Source organism: Carassius auratus, chromosome 19 (assembly GCF_003368295.1).
Source record: "Carassius auratus strain Wakin chromosome 19, ASM336829v1, whole genome shotgun sequence".
In the NCBI taxonomy this organism is placed as follows: domain Eukaryota; kingdom Metazoa; phylum Chordata; class Actinopteri; order Cypriniformes; family Cyprinidae; genus Carassius; species Carassius auratus.
Window position 1 is genome coordinate 27525219 of NC_039261.1, and position 13378 is coordinate 27538596.

General features: G+C 34.8%; 2 protein-coding genes across 3 annotated transcripts; both read right to left on the reverse strand.

Moving 5' to 3' along the window:
* Positions 1-120: 120 nt before the first annotated feature.
* Positions 121-6174, reverse strand: LOC113120069 (sorting nexin-10A). 2 transcript variants are annotated; one of them, XM_026289922.1, is made up of 7 exons: positions 6028-6174; positions 4910-4949; positions 4059-4145; positions 2369-2469; positions 2096-2194; positions 1164-1379; positions 121-901 (listed from the first exon to the last, which is right to left on the reverse strand). In XM_026289922.1, the coding sequence occupies exons 2-7, from the start codon at positions 4934-4936 to the stop codon at positions 748-750; spliced, it is 684 nt and encodes a 227-aa protein (XP_026145707.1). In that variant the 5' UTR covers positions 4937-4949; positions 6028-6174; the 3' UTR covers positions 121-747. The 2 variants fall into 2 exon arrangements, with proteins under 2 accessions (XP_026145707.1, XP_026145708.1); XM_026289923.1 differs by lacking the exon at positions 4059-4145.
* Positions 6175-9763: 3589 nt separating this feature from the next.
* On the reverse strand, positions 9764-12360 carry LOC113120071 (chromobox protein homolog 3-like). The gene is made up of 5 exons (XM_026289925.1): positions 12147-12360; positions 11401-11540; positions 11127-11295; positions 10940-11034; positions 9764-10351 (listed from the first exon to the last, which is right to left on the reverse strand). The coding sequence occupies exons 2-5, from the start codon at positions 11532-11534 to the stop codon at positions 10225-10227; spliced, it is 525 nt and encodes a 174-aa protein (XP_026145710.1). The 5' UTR covers positions 11535-11540; positions 12147-12360; the 3' UTR covers positions 9764-10224.
* Between the last annotated feature and the right edge of the window lie 1018 nt (positions 12361-13378).

Genomic DNA, 13378 nt, shown 5'->3' on the forward strand with positions numbered 1-13378 from the left:
CCTTTCTCTATATGCAAATTTATTGAGCATTTAGGTTTTTATTTAGATAATACATAATCATCTTTAGGCATCAGAACTATCTACATTATTTACATTTCAACAACAAATTCAATTCACAACTCAGGTTTTAAAAAAATATTTATTAATTTCACGCTAAATATACACCAAATCACAATAAAAATGTACTTTAAAAAGACATCCTTAACAAATTTACGGTCCTCGACACTCATTTTTAGCCATGTTAATATGATAAGAATTTTTAAGAAACATTTTAAGTAATAAACTGCCAGGTTACTTAAAAAAAAAAAAAAATGTTAAACAAAAGCACGTCCTTACATTTTAAAGCATTTTAAAAAGCTTCTTTATCAGGCACACATTAAACCCAGTGTGCCCTGAATGACAGTATCAAGAAAAGCACTCAGTCTTATAATTCACACTGTAATTCACTAGCTTTCTTTTTCTTTTTTATGTCAGCCCTTTAGTAAAGGATGATTATTTAATATATCCACAAAAATTAAATAAAGAGATCTCGATTTAAAAAAAAAAAAAAAGAAAGAAAAAAACATCAAAATCGTGGACACCAACACATGTACTGTAATAAAACAATAATCAAGACCTTTTTTCAATATCCATCCAAATATAACTCTGGAGGCTCAAAGCAGCAACTGGACAGGAAATCTCTTTGACAGAGTGTGCATGGATGTGTTATGTATACATCTCTTGAGTTCATATAAGAGAGTGCACATGTTACTCGTTGCTAGGAGATGAAGACAGGCTGCTACAGAGTTCTGCCTCAGGGGTTGTGACTTGAAATTCATGGGAAAAGCTTTCATTATAGGAAGAGTCTTCTTCAACAGGTGTGGCACGTCCTAGACTATTTCCCAAGCCAGAAGATGTTGTACTGCAGAAAAGAAATAAATACCATTCAAATATTCATATTGGAATTGTAAATGTACTGTTTGCACATTATATGAACTTATAACAGCAAAAATGGCTATTCTTCTCAACATTTGTGTGTATATACAGTTATAACATTTTACTATGCATGGCATGATTATAGACGCATAAAGCATTTAACATGGCAATACCATCTAGTTTAAGCAATTTACATAATCTTAATAACACTGGGGAAGTTCATTATTTAGCGAGACAGGGGCACACACCTTTCACAATCTGAGTCACAGCATGTTTTGCTGTCTTCTTCTTGACGCTCTCCCTCCACAGGGAAACGGGTGTACCCAACACATCGCTGTATTGCCTGTTCAACCGTGTAATGCGTCTGTCCCTTTGCACACGCATCTATTTTTGCAATGCTTAGCTGTGACTGCAAGAACAGGTGCAGTCGACTGTCTGACAGCAGTAACGGTGTCTGTAGAACTCTAGAAAAACAAACATTTGATTAAAAAACACGGCGTGTAATCAATTTTAGAAACTGGTTATGAGGCAATGTAAAGAATCCATTTAAATTATTATGCTAAATTATGCTAAAATAAATATGCCAGTCAAAAAAAAAAAAAGTATTCTAAAAATAAATAATAAATCTCTATTTCTCCAACAAACACTGCTTTTAATATTTAAACCATCTTGGGCAATTTTAATAATGTATCAACTACATACATTTATATTTTTATGTCTATGTGTTCTATTACATTAAATATAATGAAACATATATGAAATAAATGCTTTTGGTTAGAGTAAAAGATTAAAGTAATTTTTTATCCCAGCAGCCACTAGATGGCAAAAATACTGCATTTTCTTCATCCCATTCTGAGAACAGTGTGAAAGGACCAATATAGAACATCAAGGTTAAATTAGGACATTTAAGTAGCTTTTACAAACATGCCTTAGGAAAAAACAACTCATTGCTGGTGTGCATTTTGACACAAAACAATGGCACTGACCTATTTTAAGGTATATCAGTGTAAGTTTCTTCCGGTCGAAACAGCTCAGACATGCATTTTTGTCTGGGAATAGGCTTAAGCCTTGTCTGTGAAACTAGGGACATATGTCTGATTTCTTTCTAACGCATTTTAATCAAGTTAATCAAAAAAAAAAAAAAAAAAAAAAAAAAAAAAGAGTAAGTGAAGAAACTCACGCCTCAAGAAACTGTTGCAGCCCCTGCATCCGTTGAGTGATCTGGAAATCACTATCGAGTTTGAAGAAAGGATTCCCGGGAGGGAGTTTAGGTAACTCTCTACAGAAATAGCAAAGACAGGAAGTAATTACACTTCTGCCAAAAACAATCAAGTTATTACATGCAAGTACTTGAAATAAAAACCCTTAATATTATTATGCTATTTTATTTTATTTTTTACTGTAAATGAAAATATAATACTGTCCAGAGTGTGATATCCTGAACTGTACTTACATAAGCAAAGCATTGTTCTGTAGTTTTTGACGCAGCCAAACAAACTCACTATACCTCCTCCTCACACAGGAGGTCTTCTTCCGGAAACACATACTATTGGTCTATAATCAAGGAAAATGCAGTGAACTTCATGCTCTCATTGGTTGACATGTGATGCTGAAAAACATTATATACACCTGGTTCCAAATTATTATGCAAGTGACATATCTACAGAATTTCAGTACAGTAAAGAGTCAGATTTTACTTTGTGTTGTTTTTCACATCATTTCAGGTAACTGGTATCAATCTTAGACTGGATTGGTCAATAGTTTGCCAGGTCTTAAGTAAATTGAAACTCTACTTAAAGAGGCTGTTCAACATTATTAAGCAAGTCACAGTTCTCATTAAATATTGTGAGGAAGAAAGATCTTTCTGAAGATGAAAAGTATGAAGCATAAAAAACCAACAATATTTTGCTAAACGCAAATAGAGATTATAGAACTGTCAAAGGATTTGTGAGTGATTTAGAGCACATAAGATCTTGGTCAGATGAAGATTTATTAAGGAAAGTTTCTGTCAAACAAATTAACCGTGTTGTAATGCCAGCTGTAAAAAAAAGCCCCTGGTGTTTGAAGCTACTGGAGTCTCAAGATCCTCTCCGTGCAGACTGGCAGTTGTGCGTAAAGCTGCGTTTCAGTCACTGTTAACCAAACCTCACAAGGGGAAACCTGCACAGTGGCTGTAGAAACAATTTTATTACAGTTTTATTCACTCAAGAATGCTTCAGTACAATGGATGGTCCGGATAAATGGATTTCTGATGAATGGCCATCCTATTCCAATGAGACTGCAACATCAGCAAGGAGGCGGTGGGTGATGATGATTTGGGTTGGAATATTGGGAAGTGGGATGTAAGGTCATTTTAGGGTGTCAAAATGACTTCTGCAAGATATGAGTTCATAACTGACCATTTCCTGCTGTGGTATAAAATGAAGAATAGTGTTCTCAGAAATAAGAGGATTTTCATGCAGGATAACACACTATCCCATGCTGCATGAATACCATGGTGCTAAACAGTTTGAAAATGTGTTTTTACAGCCACTGTGCAGGTTTCTCTTTGTGAGGTTTGGTTAACAGTGACTGAAACACAGATTTACACACAACTGCCAGTCTGCACGGAGAGGATCTTGAGACTCCAGTAGCTTCAAACACCAGTGTTTTTTTTTACAGCTGACATTACAATACATTTAATTTGTTTGACAGAAACTTTCCTTAATAAATCTGATCAAGATCTTCTAAGTCACTCAGGTTTTTTGACAGTTCAAAAATCTCTATTTGCTTTTTATGAAATATTGTTTGTTTTTGATGCTTTTTATAAGACATTGTATTGTTTCATACTTTTCATCTTCAGAAAGATCTTTCTTCCTCACCATATTTCATGAGAACTGTGACTTGCTTAATAATGTACTCTTTAAGTAAAGTTTCCATTTACCTAAGAAGACCTGGCAAACTATTGACCAAACTAGTCCAAGATTGATACCAGTTACCTGAATTGATGTGAAAAACAACACAAACAAAAAATGGATTCTTTATTGTACGAAAATCCTATTGATATGTCATTTGCGTAATAATTTGGAACACGGTGTAGTCAGAAAGCCATCAGAATGTAAAGTCTGAACAGCATCAGGCAAACATGAGGGTACTAAACTCACATGAAGGCAGATCTCATAAGTGATGTAGGCATGCCAGAAATCCTCCTTTTGTACCTGAGGATCTCGTACCCATACACTTACAAACTCCTGCAGTCAGAGCCAAAAGTATGTGTAAGTGTTTATGAGCAGTGGTGTTTTTCAAATTGAACAAGGAAGTAACTCAGCAGAAAGCGTGCTTGTACTTTTTCTCATTATGAGTTAAAGTTTTACCACTTTTTTTACCACAGTTTGATTCAGATGCTGCCCTTTCACCCACATTTCACGCTAAATGGAGTTTTGGAGGGTATTTGTTTGTAACGTACAGTTGGAATTTCTCAAATTGACACACTTTGTTGCATCACAGCCAACAAACCCATTTGAGGTCAAACAAAGCACTTCCCTAAAAATACCTAACATATAGAAGCCATTGAAGCTGCATCTAATCTCAGAAAGGTCATCTTAATTATTTCTGAATAAACATATCACAAAATAGAAGTCAATGCAAGCCAGTCTTTATAGTATTGCATGCCTGTGAAAAGAGATTTGACAAACAAATGAACCAGAAATAACATCAATGGTCACTTGTGGAATTATGCTACCAGTTTCCTCTTTAAAAATTCCAGGCAAAATACACGATGCAACCACAGTTCAGTTACAAAGTGTAATTAAAAACTTGTTCCCACACAAGATTATTTACTTTTCTTTGTACCGGCAACCAAATGATCTAAAAAGCTTTTTACTGTTTGCCCACAGAATCAAGGATTCCTCTGAAAAATCTGTTTACTATATAGACAAAGACTGCTGAGTTACACAAAGCAAAACTATAGATGAACAGAAAGAAATGTAAAGGTGAAAAGGAACAAGACACTGACCTTTTTCACAAGGTTTGTGTTTTCCATTTCAGAGACTTGACTGCATGAAAAAAAAGAAAGACTCCTTGTCAGTTTGTTTGATTTTTTTTTTTATATATACCAGCATATGCCTATTTAATGTCAAGATCAATGTATTTTAAATGGGAAAAAATTTGGCCTAGAAGTAATTTACAGTAGTAATGAAAAACAATAACTAACCAACATTTTTTTGGACTAAATAGCCTAACTGTTATTACAGATCTCAAGACAATGATGAACATTATTTTGACCAATCTGCCATAAATCAATTCACTACCAAACACTTCACTTCATAAGTGGTTAAAAAGCAATGATGACTTTTAATAACTATTGAACAGGGAAGCAAGTTGCAGTGATGAATGTTTAATGTCAGACTTAAAACAATAAATCAATTTTATGTTACGGCAAACCCAGATATTAATTTTGGCTCCTTCAATGAAATCAGACTTTGTTTTCCTTTGTACGGTTTGCAATGTCATGCTAAGTAAGATATAATCATTTCTAATGGAACCATAAAGCAGATCAATTTCCCTTTTTCCTGAATCCAAAATGAAAATCCCATCAGCATAAGTTTAAACGACCATGCCATCAGTGACTTTCATTCATTCTCGAACTAACTCACTTTGATGATAACTTAATTACTTAGTTGACTGGGAATCCCAGACTAATTGGCCAACAGACAAGACACCCTAAACTTACAAGAGCAGGGTTTTTTCTTCTTCTTATATTTTTGAATATAGGTCAATCATAAGATAAACTTTTTTTTTTTACCTGAACATAAACACTAAAAACAAATTTAAATTGACACGTGTGTTTTAATAGGCCACCTTTAAAATAAAACACACACACACACAGCCAGAAGGTTATAAATTACATCCAAAGCTGAAAACATTCAATGACCGCCAAAAGATCAAACAATAGCATTAAAAATGCACGAGGAACGGTTTTCACTCAAACGAATGGCAGCTGTATCAATGACAAAAAGGTTTTCTCACTCTGCTGTTTGGTACTGTTTTGTCGAGTAGTAGCCTACATACGTTTATATATCTTCTCGCATTATATATATATTTCTGATATGCTACGTCCATTTTTGTTCTCACCTTTTCTGTCGCGTCGTGTATTTCTGCCACCGTGGTCCAGGTGCTCCTGGCTCGGACTGATGTGATCAAAAGTGGCAGACAAGTTCGCGTGTGGGAAATGAAAAGTTTTTCTGACTCGCAGAATTTGATGTGCGCAATCTGCGCATGCGCTGCTCTCAACACTGAAAAACTACGTTCCAGCATTACGCATGTTATTGACACTAATATACTTGATGTTATTTGTTGCTTGTCATGCATAATACCAGCAGGCGCGTTATCATTACAGCAAATAAATTGTTATAATGATAACAATATAGTATAAGGTTACATAATAATAAACAATATGTACGTTGGTATAGATTTTGGATTTTTTTTTTTTTAAAATAAATGTAGGGTTATTATTAATTTCTGTTAGCCAACTTATAGTCAGATAGAAACCACTCTCTGTGACCCCTTCCTCCTAAACCTATGCTATAGCTGTTGTTTCAGAGGTCAGAAATTGTCACGGAATCAGAGAATCATTTGTTAATCTGTATCTTCCAAAAAAGTAAGAAATAAACAAATCCACAACAGATTTAAAGCATTACTCATAATATAATTTATACGTATATATTAGTGCTGGCAAACGATTAATCGCATCCAAAATAAAAGTTGTTGTTTATGTAATATATATGCACTGTTTATTTATTATTTTTTACATAAATACACACATAAAGTATATATATTGAAAATATGTAGGCTACATATATTTATATAATTTCTATTATATAAAAATATATTTAATATACATATATAATATATTTTTCTTAAATATATACATATGTGTATGTATTTACATATAGGATACCTAATACACACACACAAACAAAAACTTTTATTTTGGATACGATTAATCGCAATTAATCGTTTGACAGTGCTTTATCATTCAAAAGTTTGGGATCAGTATGATTTTATATATTGGTTTACCGAAGTTTCTTGTGCTCATCAAAGCTGTATTTATTTGATTATTTGACTTTAAACCCTGTTATTTAGTGAAAAATTATTGCAATTTAGGCCTATATTACAGTTTCTATTTTAATGTACTTGAAAATATACTTTATTCCTGTGAAGCAAAGCTGAATTTTCAGCATAATTTCTCCAGTCTTCAGTGTCAAGTGATACTTAAGAAATCATTCTTATTTGGTGATTTATTATCAATGTTGGAAACAGTCTTGCTTTTTTTTTTTTTTTTTTTACTTGTGATACTTTTTTATGATTCTTTTATGAATATAAAATAATAATAATAAACAAAAAAGCAAATTTTATAAATAAATAATATTAACACAGAAAATATTAAAGAATTGAAAAATATCTCAATATAAAATATATTACAATATAAAAAATTGTAAATAAAATAAATACAGCCTTGATGAGCACAACACACTCCATTGAAAAACATAAAAAATCAACAACAGTGTATGTAGGGCTATGCATGTTTTAGAATTAAACAGCTGACATACAGGCAAAAATAGCAAGTAAAAGATCTTGTAAGCAGAAACAAGTATGTCTCTTTCTATTGTTTCAGTTTCGTTTTTAAATGTTTCTAGAATTTCCGTCAATGTCAAACTGACAAATACCACAACTTGTGGTCTGTGGCACATGACAGCTATGTGGAGAGGACATGTTGCCACAAGACCCAGTATTTTCAGCTGCTATCAGTGATGCATTTTAAACACATTCTAAATAAACTTGCCCACAAATAAAGGTTCTTGGAATCAAAAATAAGCAGAACTTATGCTACTTTGCAAAACCATTCTCCAAACCCACCAAATACAAATCAAAATCATATACAGTGTTAACAAGAAAATTTGCTAACTTGATTTTGGCATGGCTGACACACACATACAAAACATTCACTCAGCAGACTCAGCAGTACACTACACCGTTTACATAAACAAGTTAAGTATTGTAATTGACATTGCACTTCCAAAATCATTTATTGCAGTTTCCCCATGCTAATATTTTATTAAGGAAGCAGTTTTGACTCTGCATGGGTGTTAACAATAGCCTGATGATTGAATATACCTGATGAAATTATTTTATATTGATATTTTACTCAAAGCTCTAGTGTGAGAAGCTGGACTTTTACCTATCAATACAAACCTTGTCTCATAATACATTCCACCATGTTACTTCTACCACAACTTGATTTCCTAATTCAGAAATCAGTACTTGTAACCACAGTGTGTCCAGATTAGATTGTACTCTTGTTACACAGAGCATATGAGACACTAAGTACTATCTGTTATATAACATTACCCTTTAAGAGGCTAGTACAAATACACACATACATCATGCAAGTGCCCGTGCAGTTATTCTTTTTTTATTATCACTGGAAAGAGTTTGTTATCTGACTTGCTTACTTCAGGATGACTTTACAAAAACAGAGTTTTGAGAGGAAAAAGTCTTAGAACTCAAAGTCCATCACTATGCTGCTAATCTTTGTCATGAGACCTGCAACCAGCCAAGCAAATGGTAATAAATGTGTTTTCTGTGGTCATGACAATGCAGTTATAGAAGTCAAGTAGTTCTTTTGCTTTCTCATTTGTTTCAGGATATTGTCACTGAATAAGAAAGTCAGATGGTGTATTCCCACACTTTAATAAACCAGATCACACACAGAGGTTTTTAAGGGGATTTCCATGATGTACAACTGTTATTAAAACTTCTGAGGTCTTATAAGCTAGAAGCTCACGCCATTTGCATCCCGTGTCTGATAAATTGTACAGAACAAGGACTTGTGAACTCTAACCCTGATGGAGGCAGCAGAAAGGTTAAGAAATGTAATGACATTATTGGTCACATTGCTTTTTCAAATGGTTAACTGTATATATTTTAGATATGCACTCTATATATCTAACTGATTCCAGCAAAAGTGTGGACAGAAATTTCTGAGTTGTGTGACTGGCACACAGAATTATTAGAAGAGAAACCTCTTAAAGTCACACCTAAAAACAAGATAAACATTAGTGATTCTGGCTCTGGAAAATTTGACAACTAAATTGTGCAATTAAAAATTTAGAAGCAATTTGTAACTTGGATTACAAAATGTGGGTCATTTTTTTTAATCTACTTCCTAAATTCTCAAATGACTGTAGATGAAATGCATTTTGAGCTTTAACAGAACACAGAACAGCCTATGTAAATGTGACAAAACCATGAGGGGAAATTTTTTTAAATTGAGATTTATACATCATAGGAAAACTGAATATATAAGCTTTCCATTGACATATGGTTGGTTAGGATAAGATATTTGGCAAAGATACAACTACTTTAAAATCTAGAATCTGAGGGTGCAAAAAAATCTAAATACTGAGAAAATCCCCTTTAAAGTAGCCCAACGAAGTGAACGGAAAAAACACCCTTCCTCATTTTTAATCACCAGTTAAGAAGACGCTTCAGTTAAAATGCACGTTTACTACTGTAAAACAGGCTTGACCTACAAACCATGCAGAGGAGAAATGTGGCACTTTCATTTTGTAATTTCTAGGTGGTGTGAAACCATGACAAGGTTATAATAACAGAAGAGGGCAAACATTTTTTGTGGTAATGGCTCTATATATGACACATGACAGCCCATTGAATGCTAACAGCTCAGAAGAAGCCCAAAAACAAATTGAAATCGCTAAAATAACCATGTTTTGAGGCAGATAGTAAAGATTTCTTCGCTATAAACACACAACATCTGCTTTGGATATTTAAGAATCATGTAAGCAGATTAAAAGCAGGCATATAAACCTTTATTGAACTAAAAAAATGAGAAATATTTACACAGACATTTACATATTCAGGTAAACAATAGGAAATAAAGGAACAACTACAATAATGACAGAATAATCCACCAGAAGAAACAATGACCATGAACAGATTGCAAGTTTCGGATCTCTCTGAATGACAAGAGTGAAAGAAAACAAGCCAGTGCTTTAATGAACAGCACTGCTGTGACACCTAGTTCAAATGAATAGTTAAAGCACCCCACATAATGACTTTTAAAAACTCACCTCATTTGTACATACTTTCATTGGTTCACTACAATCATGCAAATAGCTTCCAGCAAAACTTCAACACAAAAAAAAAAAGAAAAAAAGAGAAACATCCTCCACCGACAGGCTATAAACACTTCTGCTAACACTGTACAGGTGGATGACACTAAAGCACAATTCAGCGAGATGAGGGGTGCTACTGTTGCTCATCCTCAGGACAGGAATGCCAAGTTAGTCTTTCCTCATAAAAGGCAATGACTATCTGTGGGCAACGGGTGTTGGCCTCTTTCGCAGGAACCAGGTCCGCCTCATCAGAGTCCTTCCTGTGAACACAAAACATATCTCTGGTTACAGATAATTCAGACTCTCTAACATGACAATTAGTGCAGGAAGTGCAGCCTTGAACTTCACAGGCCATTATCTTGCGTCTTTGAATCAGAAAGGCTTTTCATGTGGACATGCTGCCCCCTACAGGCCTTTCGTGAAGGGACAGTTCACCCCAAAACACTTATTCTCATTAACTCACACTAGTGTTGTTCCTAACCTATATGACTGCCTGAACACAAAAGATGATATTTTGAAGAATGTTGATAATCAAAAAGTTTCCATTCTAATTGACTTCCATTGTATATTTTGTCCATACTATTGAAAGTCAAATGGAAATGAGGATGTTTAACATTCTTATAATATTATTTATATATATAAAAAAAGGTTTTAATTCGGTCCATGCAACTAAAATCATTGTGACCCATTGTGATTTTGGACCCCACTAACTTTAATTATCTGGACAAAAACAACTGAAAGTAAAATTAGCTTTTGTGGTCAACTCAGAAAGAAATAACACCGGTTAGGAACAACATGAGGGTGATGATGTTTCCACTATGGCTTTATACTACATGAGAGTTTCTTACCACTTCATGAGGAACATGAGCTCTCCACTGCTATCAGTTGCCCCAATGATCCTCTCTGGCTCAAGGTTTCTTGCAAACCCTCTTGGCTTGTCAGACTGGAGCAACACAATTTTACTTGAGTCAGTTTTATGATTAATCAACGTTAAAATCAAATCCCTGAAACTGATAACCAAACACACAACTTTACCATTTCCTTCTTTCTCTTTGCCTTGCTCTCATCAGTTTCTGGCTCATCAGTGGAGGATTTTCTTTTTTCAGCTTCTGGTTTCTCCACCACTCCTTTCTGAGACTCCAGGAATGCAGAAATTAGTTCAGGGCAGTCCAAATTCTCTTCGGGCTCCCAAGTGTTGTCAGCACTGAAGAAGATTAAGGTTTTATCTTTTTACTCTCATTGCATGAATCAAAATGATGTAAAGTCACAAACAAACAGTTCAGTATACTTAAAATCAAAAACCACTCACTCTGTGAATCCTTTCCACTTGAGGAAGAACTCAACTTTCCCATTGACCAATCGCTGGTCAATCACCTTCTCCACCACAAACTCCTCCACCTCCTGAACGTCCTTCTTTGATTTGCTTCCCTGCTTCTTACCCATGTCGACCTAGAATGCACAAAATTAGTGATAAACCGAAAACTGTTTAGCCATTTAAAATTCAGACTTTGAAAACTTAAATACGATTAACAGAAAAGCATACTTTCGAAATAAAATAATTTATTTAAAGAGAAAAAGTTGCATTTACGACTTAGATTTGTGCTACCTTATGTGTTTGTTAGTATGTTAACGAGCTAACTAACGTTACGCATGCAGGAACAGGCCAGAGGCCCAGAACGCAGCTCATGCTACTTTTTTTTTAGATTAACGTTACAGCTTTTTTAATATTCCTGTACAACTTTACGTTCCGGAGTAAGGTCCGACTATTAACGTTATATAAAATCGCTGTTCGCGTGGTTTTCACTATAACACGCGCTGGTTTAAATAGCAGGAGTTAGCCTACTAGCTAACTTAGCTGGAAAATGCGCGCACATACACACAAACAAAAACAATGTTGTTATACAGCATCGTACATTCATGCATCATCTATGCAAACTGAAACAACAAAACATAGATTAAAGAAAAATACTTATTGCAGTCATTCAGGTTACAGCATTCTTAACAGCGAACTACAATGGATGCTGCTGCAGCGCATGCATGCGCGCGAAAACTCACCCTCACAAAGGAAAAGGAGTAAAATGTGAATTTCAAAGCTTCACACTTATCGACCTTCACACAGCTGCAGGGGGATTATGTCGCACTTTACCAGGACACACACTTTTAAAACTTGTACTCTTTTCGTACACTATAAATCAATGAAACAAAAGTCGACTGAGGCTCGAGGAAGGCCAGCCTGAATCTAACGCGAGGACGTAAAGCCACGCCTATGAACGGTCACATGTGTGCAATTACGTTTTCATAGGGCGGAGCAACCGTGAACCTCCAAAGGTTATGCAAAATGACATTATTCGGTAATATAATTTGATATCTATTTTAGGGTCTACAAAGAATAGGCAATAGTCTAAATATATTTTAGTCACGTTCTGCATCCAAAACTTGAAAATGGCAGAGCAGTGTTGATGTTTTAGTTGATTGCCCAGATATCAACTAAAAAAACGGTGGGCCTCACAAACACCAAAGCCTATGGACCCAGCCCGTCCTCCTCCTTCTGTAAGAGCTCTTCGGCTGCTGCCACTATGTCAGGGCCCAAACCCTCCTCCAGCTGTTGTAGCAGGTAAACCTAAAACAACTGATAGCTCTCAGTGATTTGTGATGGGTCCCTGCTATGATAGCAGAAACATTCACAAATGTTTAAAGAACAGGCGGGACCCCAGTGTGCCTGCAGCTTTCTCTATTTCTGTTTTATCACCTGATAGAAAGTCAAAGGCCTTCTCAAGCCGTATGGCTGATCCATCTAATATGCAGCCTATTATACATCAAAATAAGATTGCTGTAAGAACACAAAGTAGTGTAATCAAGTTAACAGTTTTAAACATTCGCTTACTTAAAAATAAATAATTTCTGATCCATGACTTAAAAACCAAAAACAACCTGGATTTTATGTTTTCTAAATAAAACATAGCTAAAAAACAGCTGCAGTGCAACAGTCCTCAATGAAACAGCCCCTCCTGACTTTACTAAATGTCTGCAGGACTTTTAGGAGAAGTGGAGGTGGAGGTGTAGCTTCTCTGTTTAAAGATGTCTATCAATGCAAGTGTCATTTGGTCAGTACTTGTCATTTGAATATCTAGGTATTGTGCTCCTCACATTGTTTTTTTGTTATTATTATTATTGTTTACAGGCCTCCAAAATACTCTCCAGCCGTTGTTATGAAACTCTTCAGAGTTTGACTGTTTTGCTATTGCAGGGGATTTTAAAGGGGTCCTACTATGCTTTTAAAAATTTCT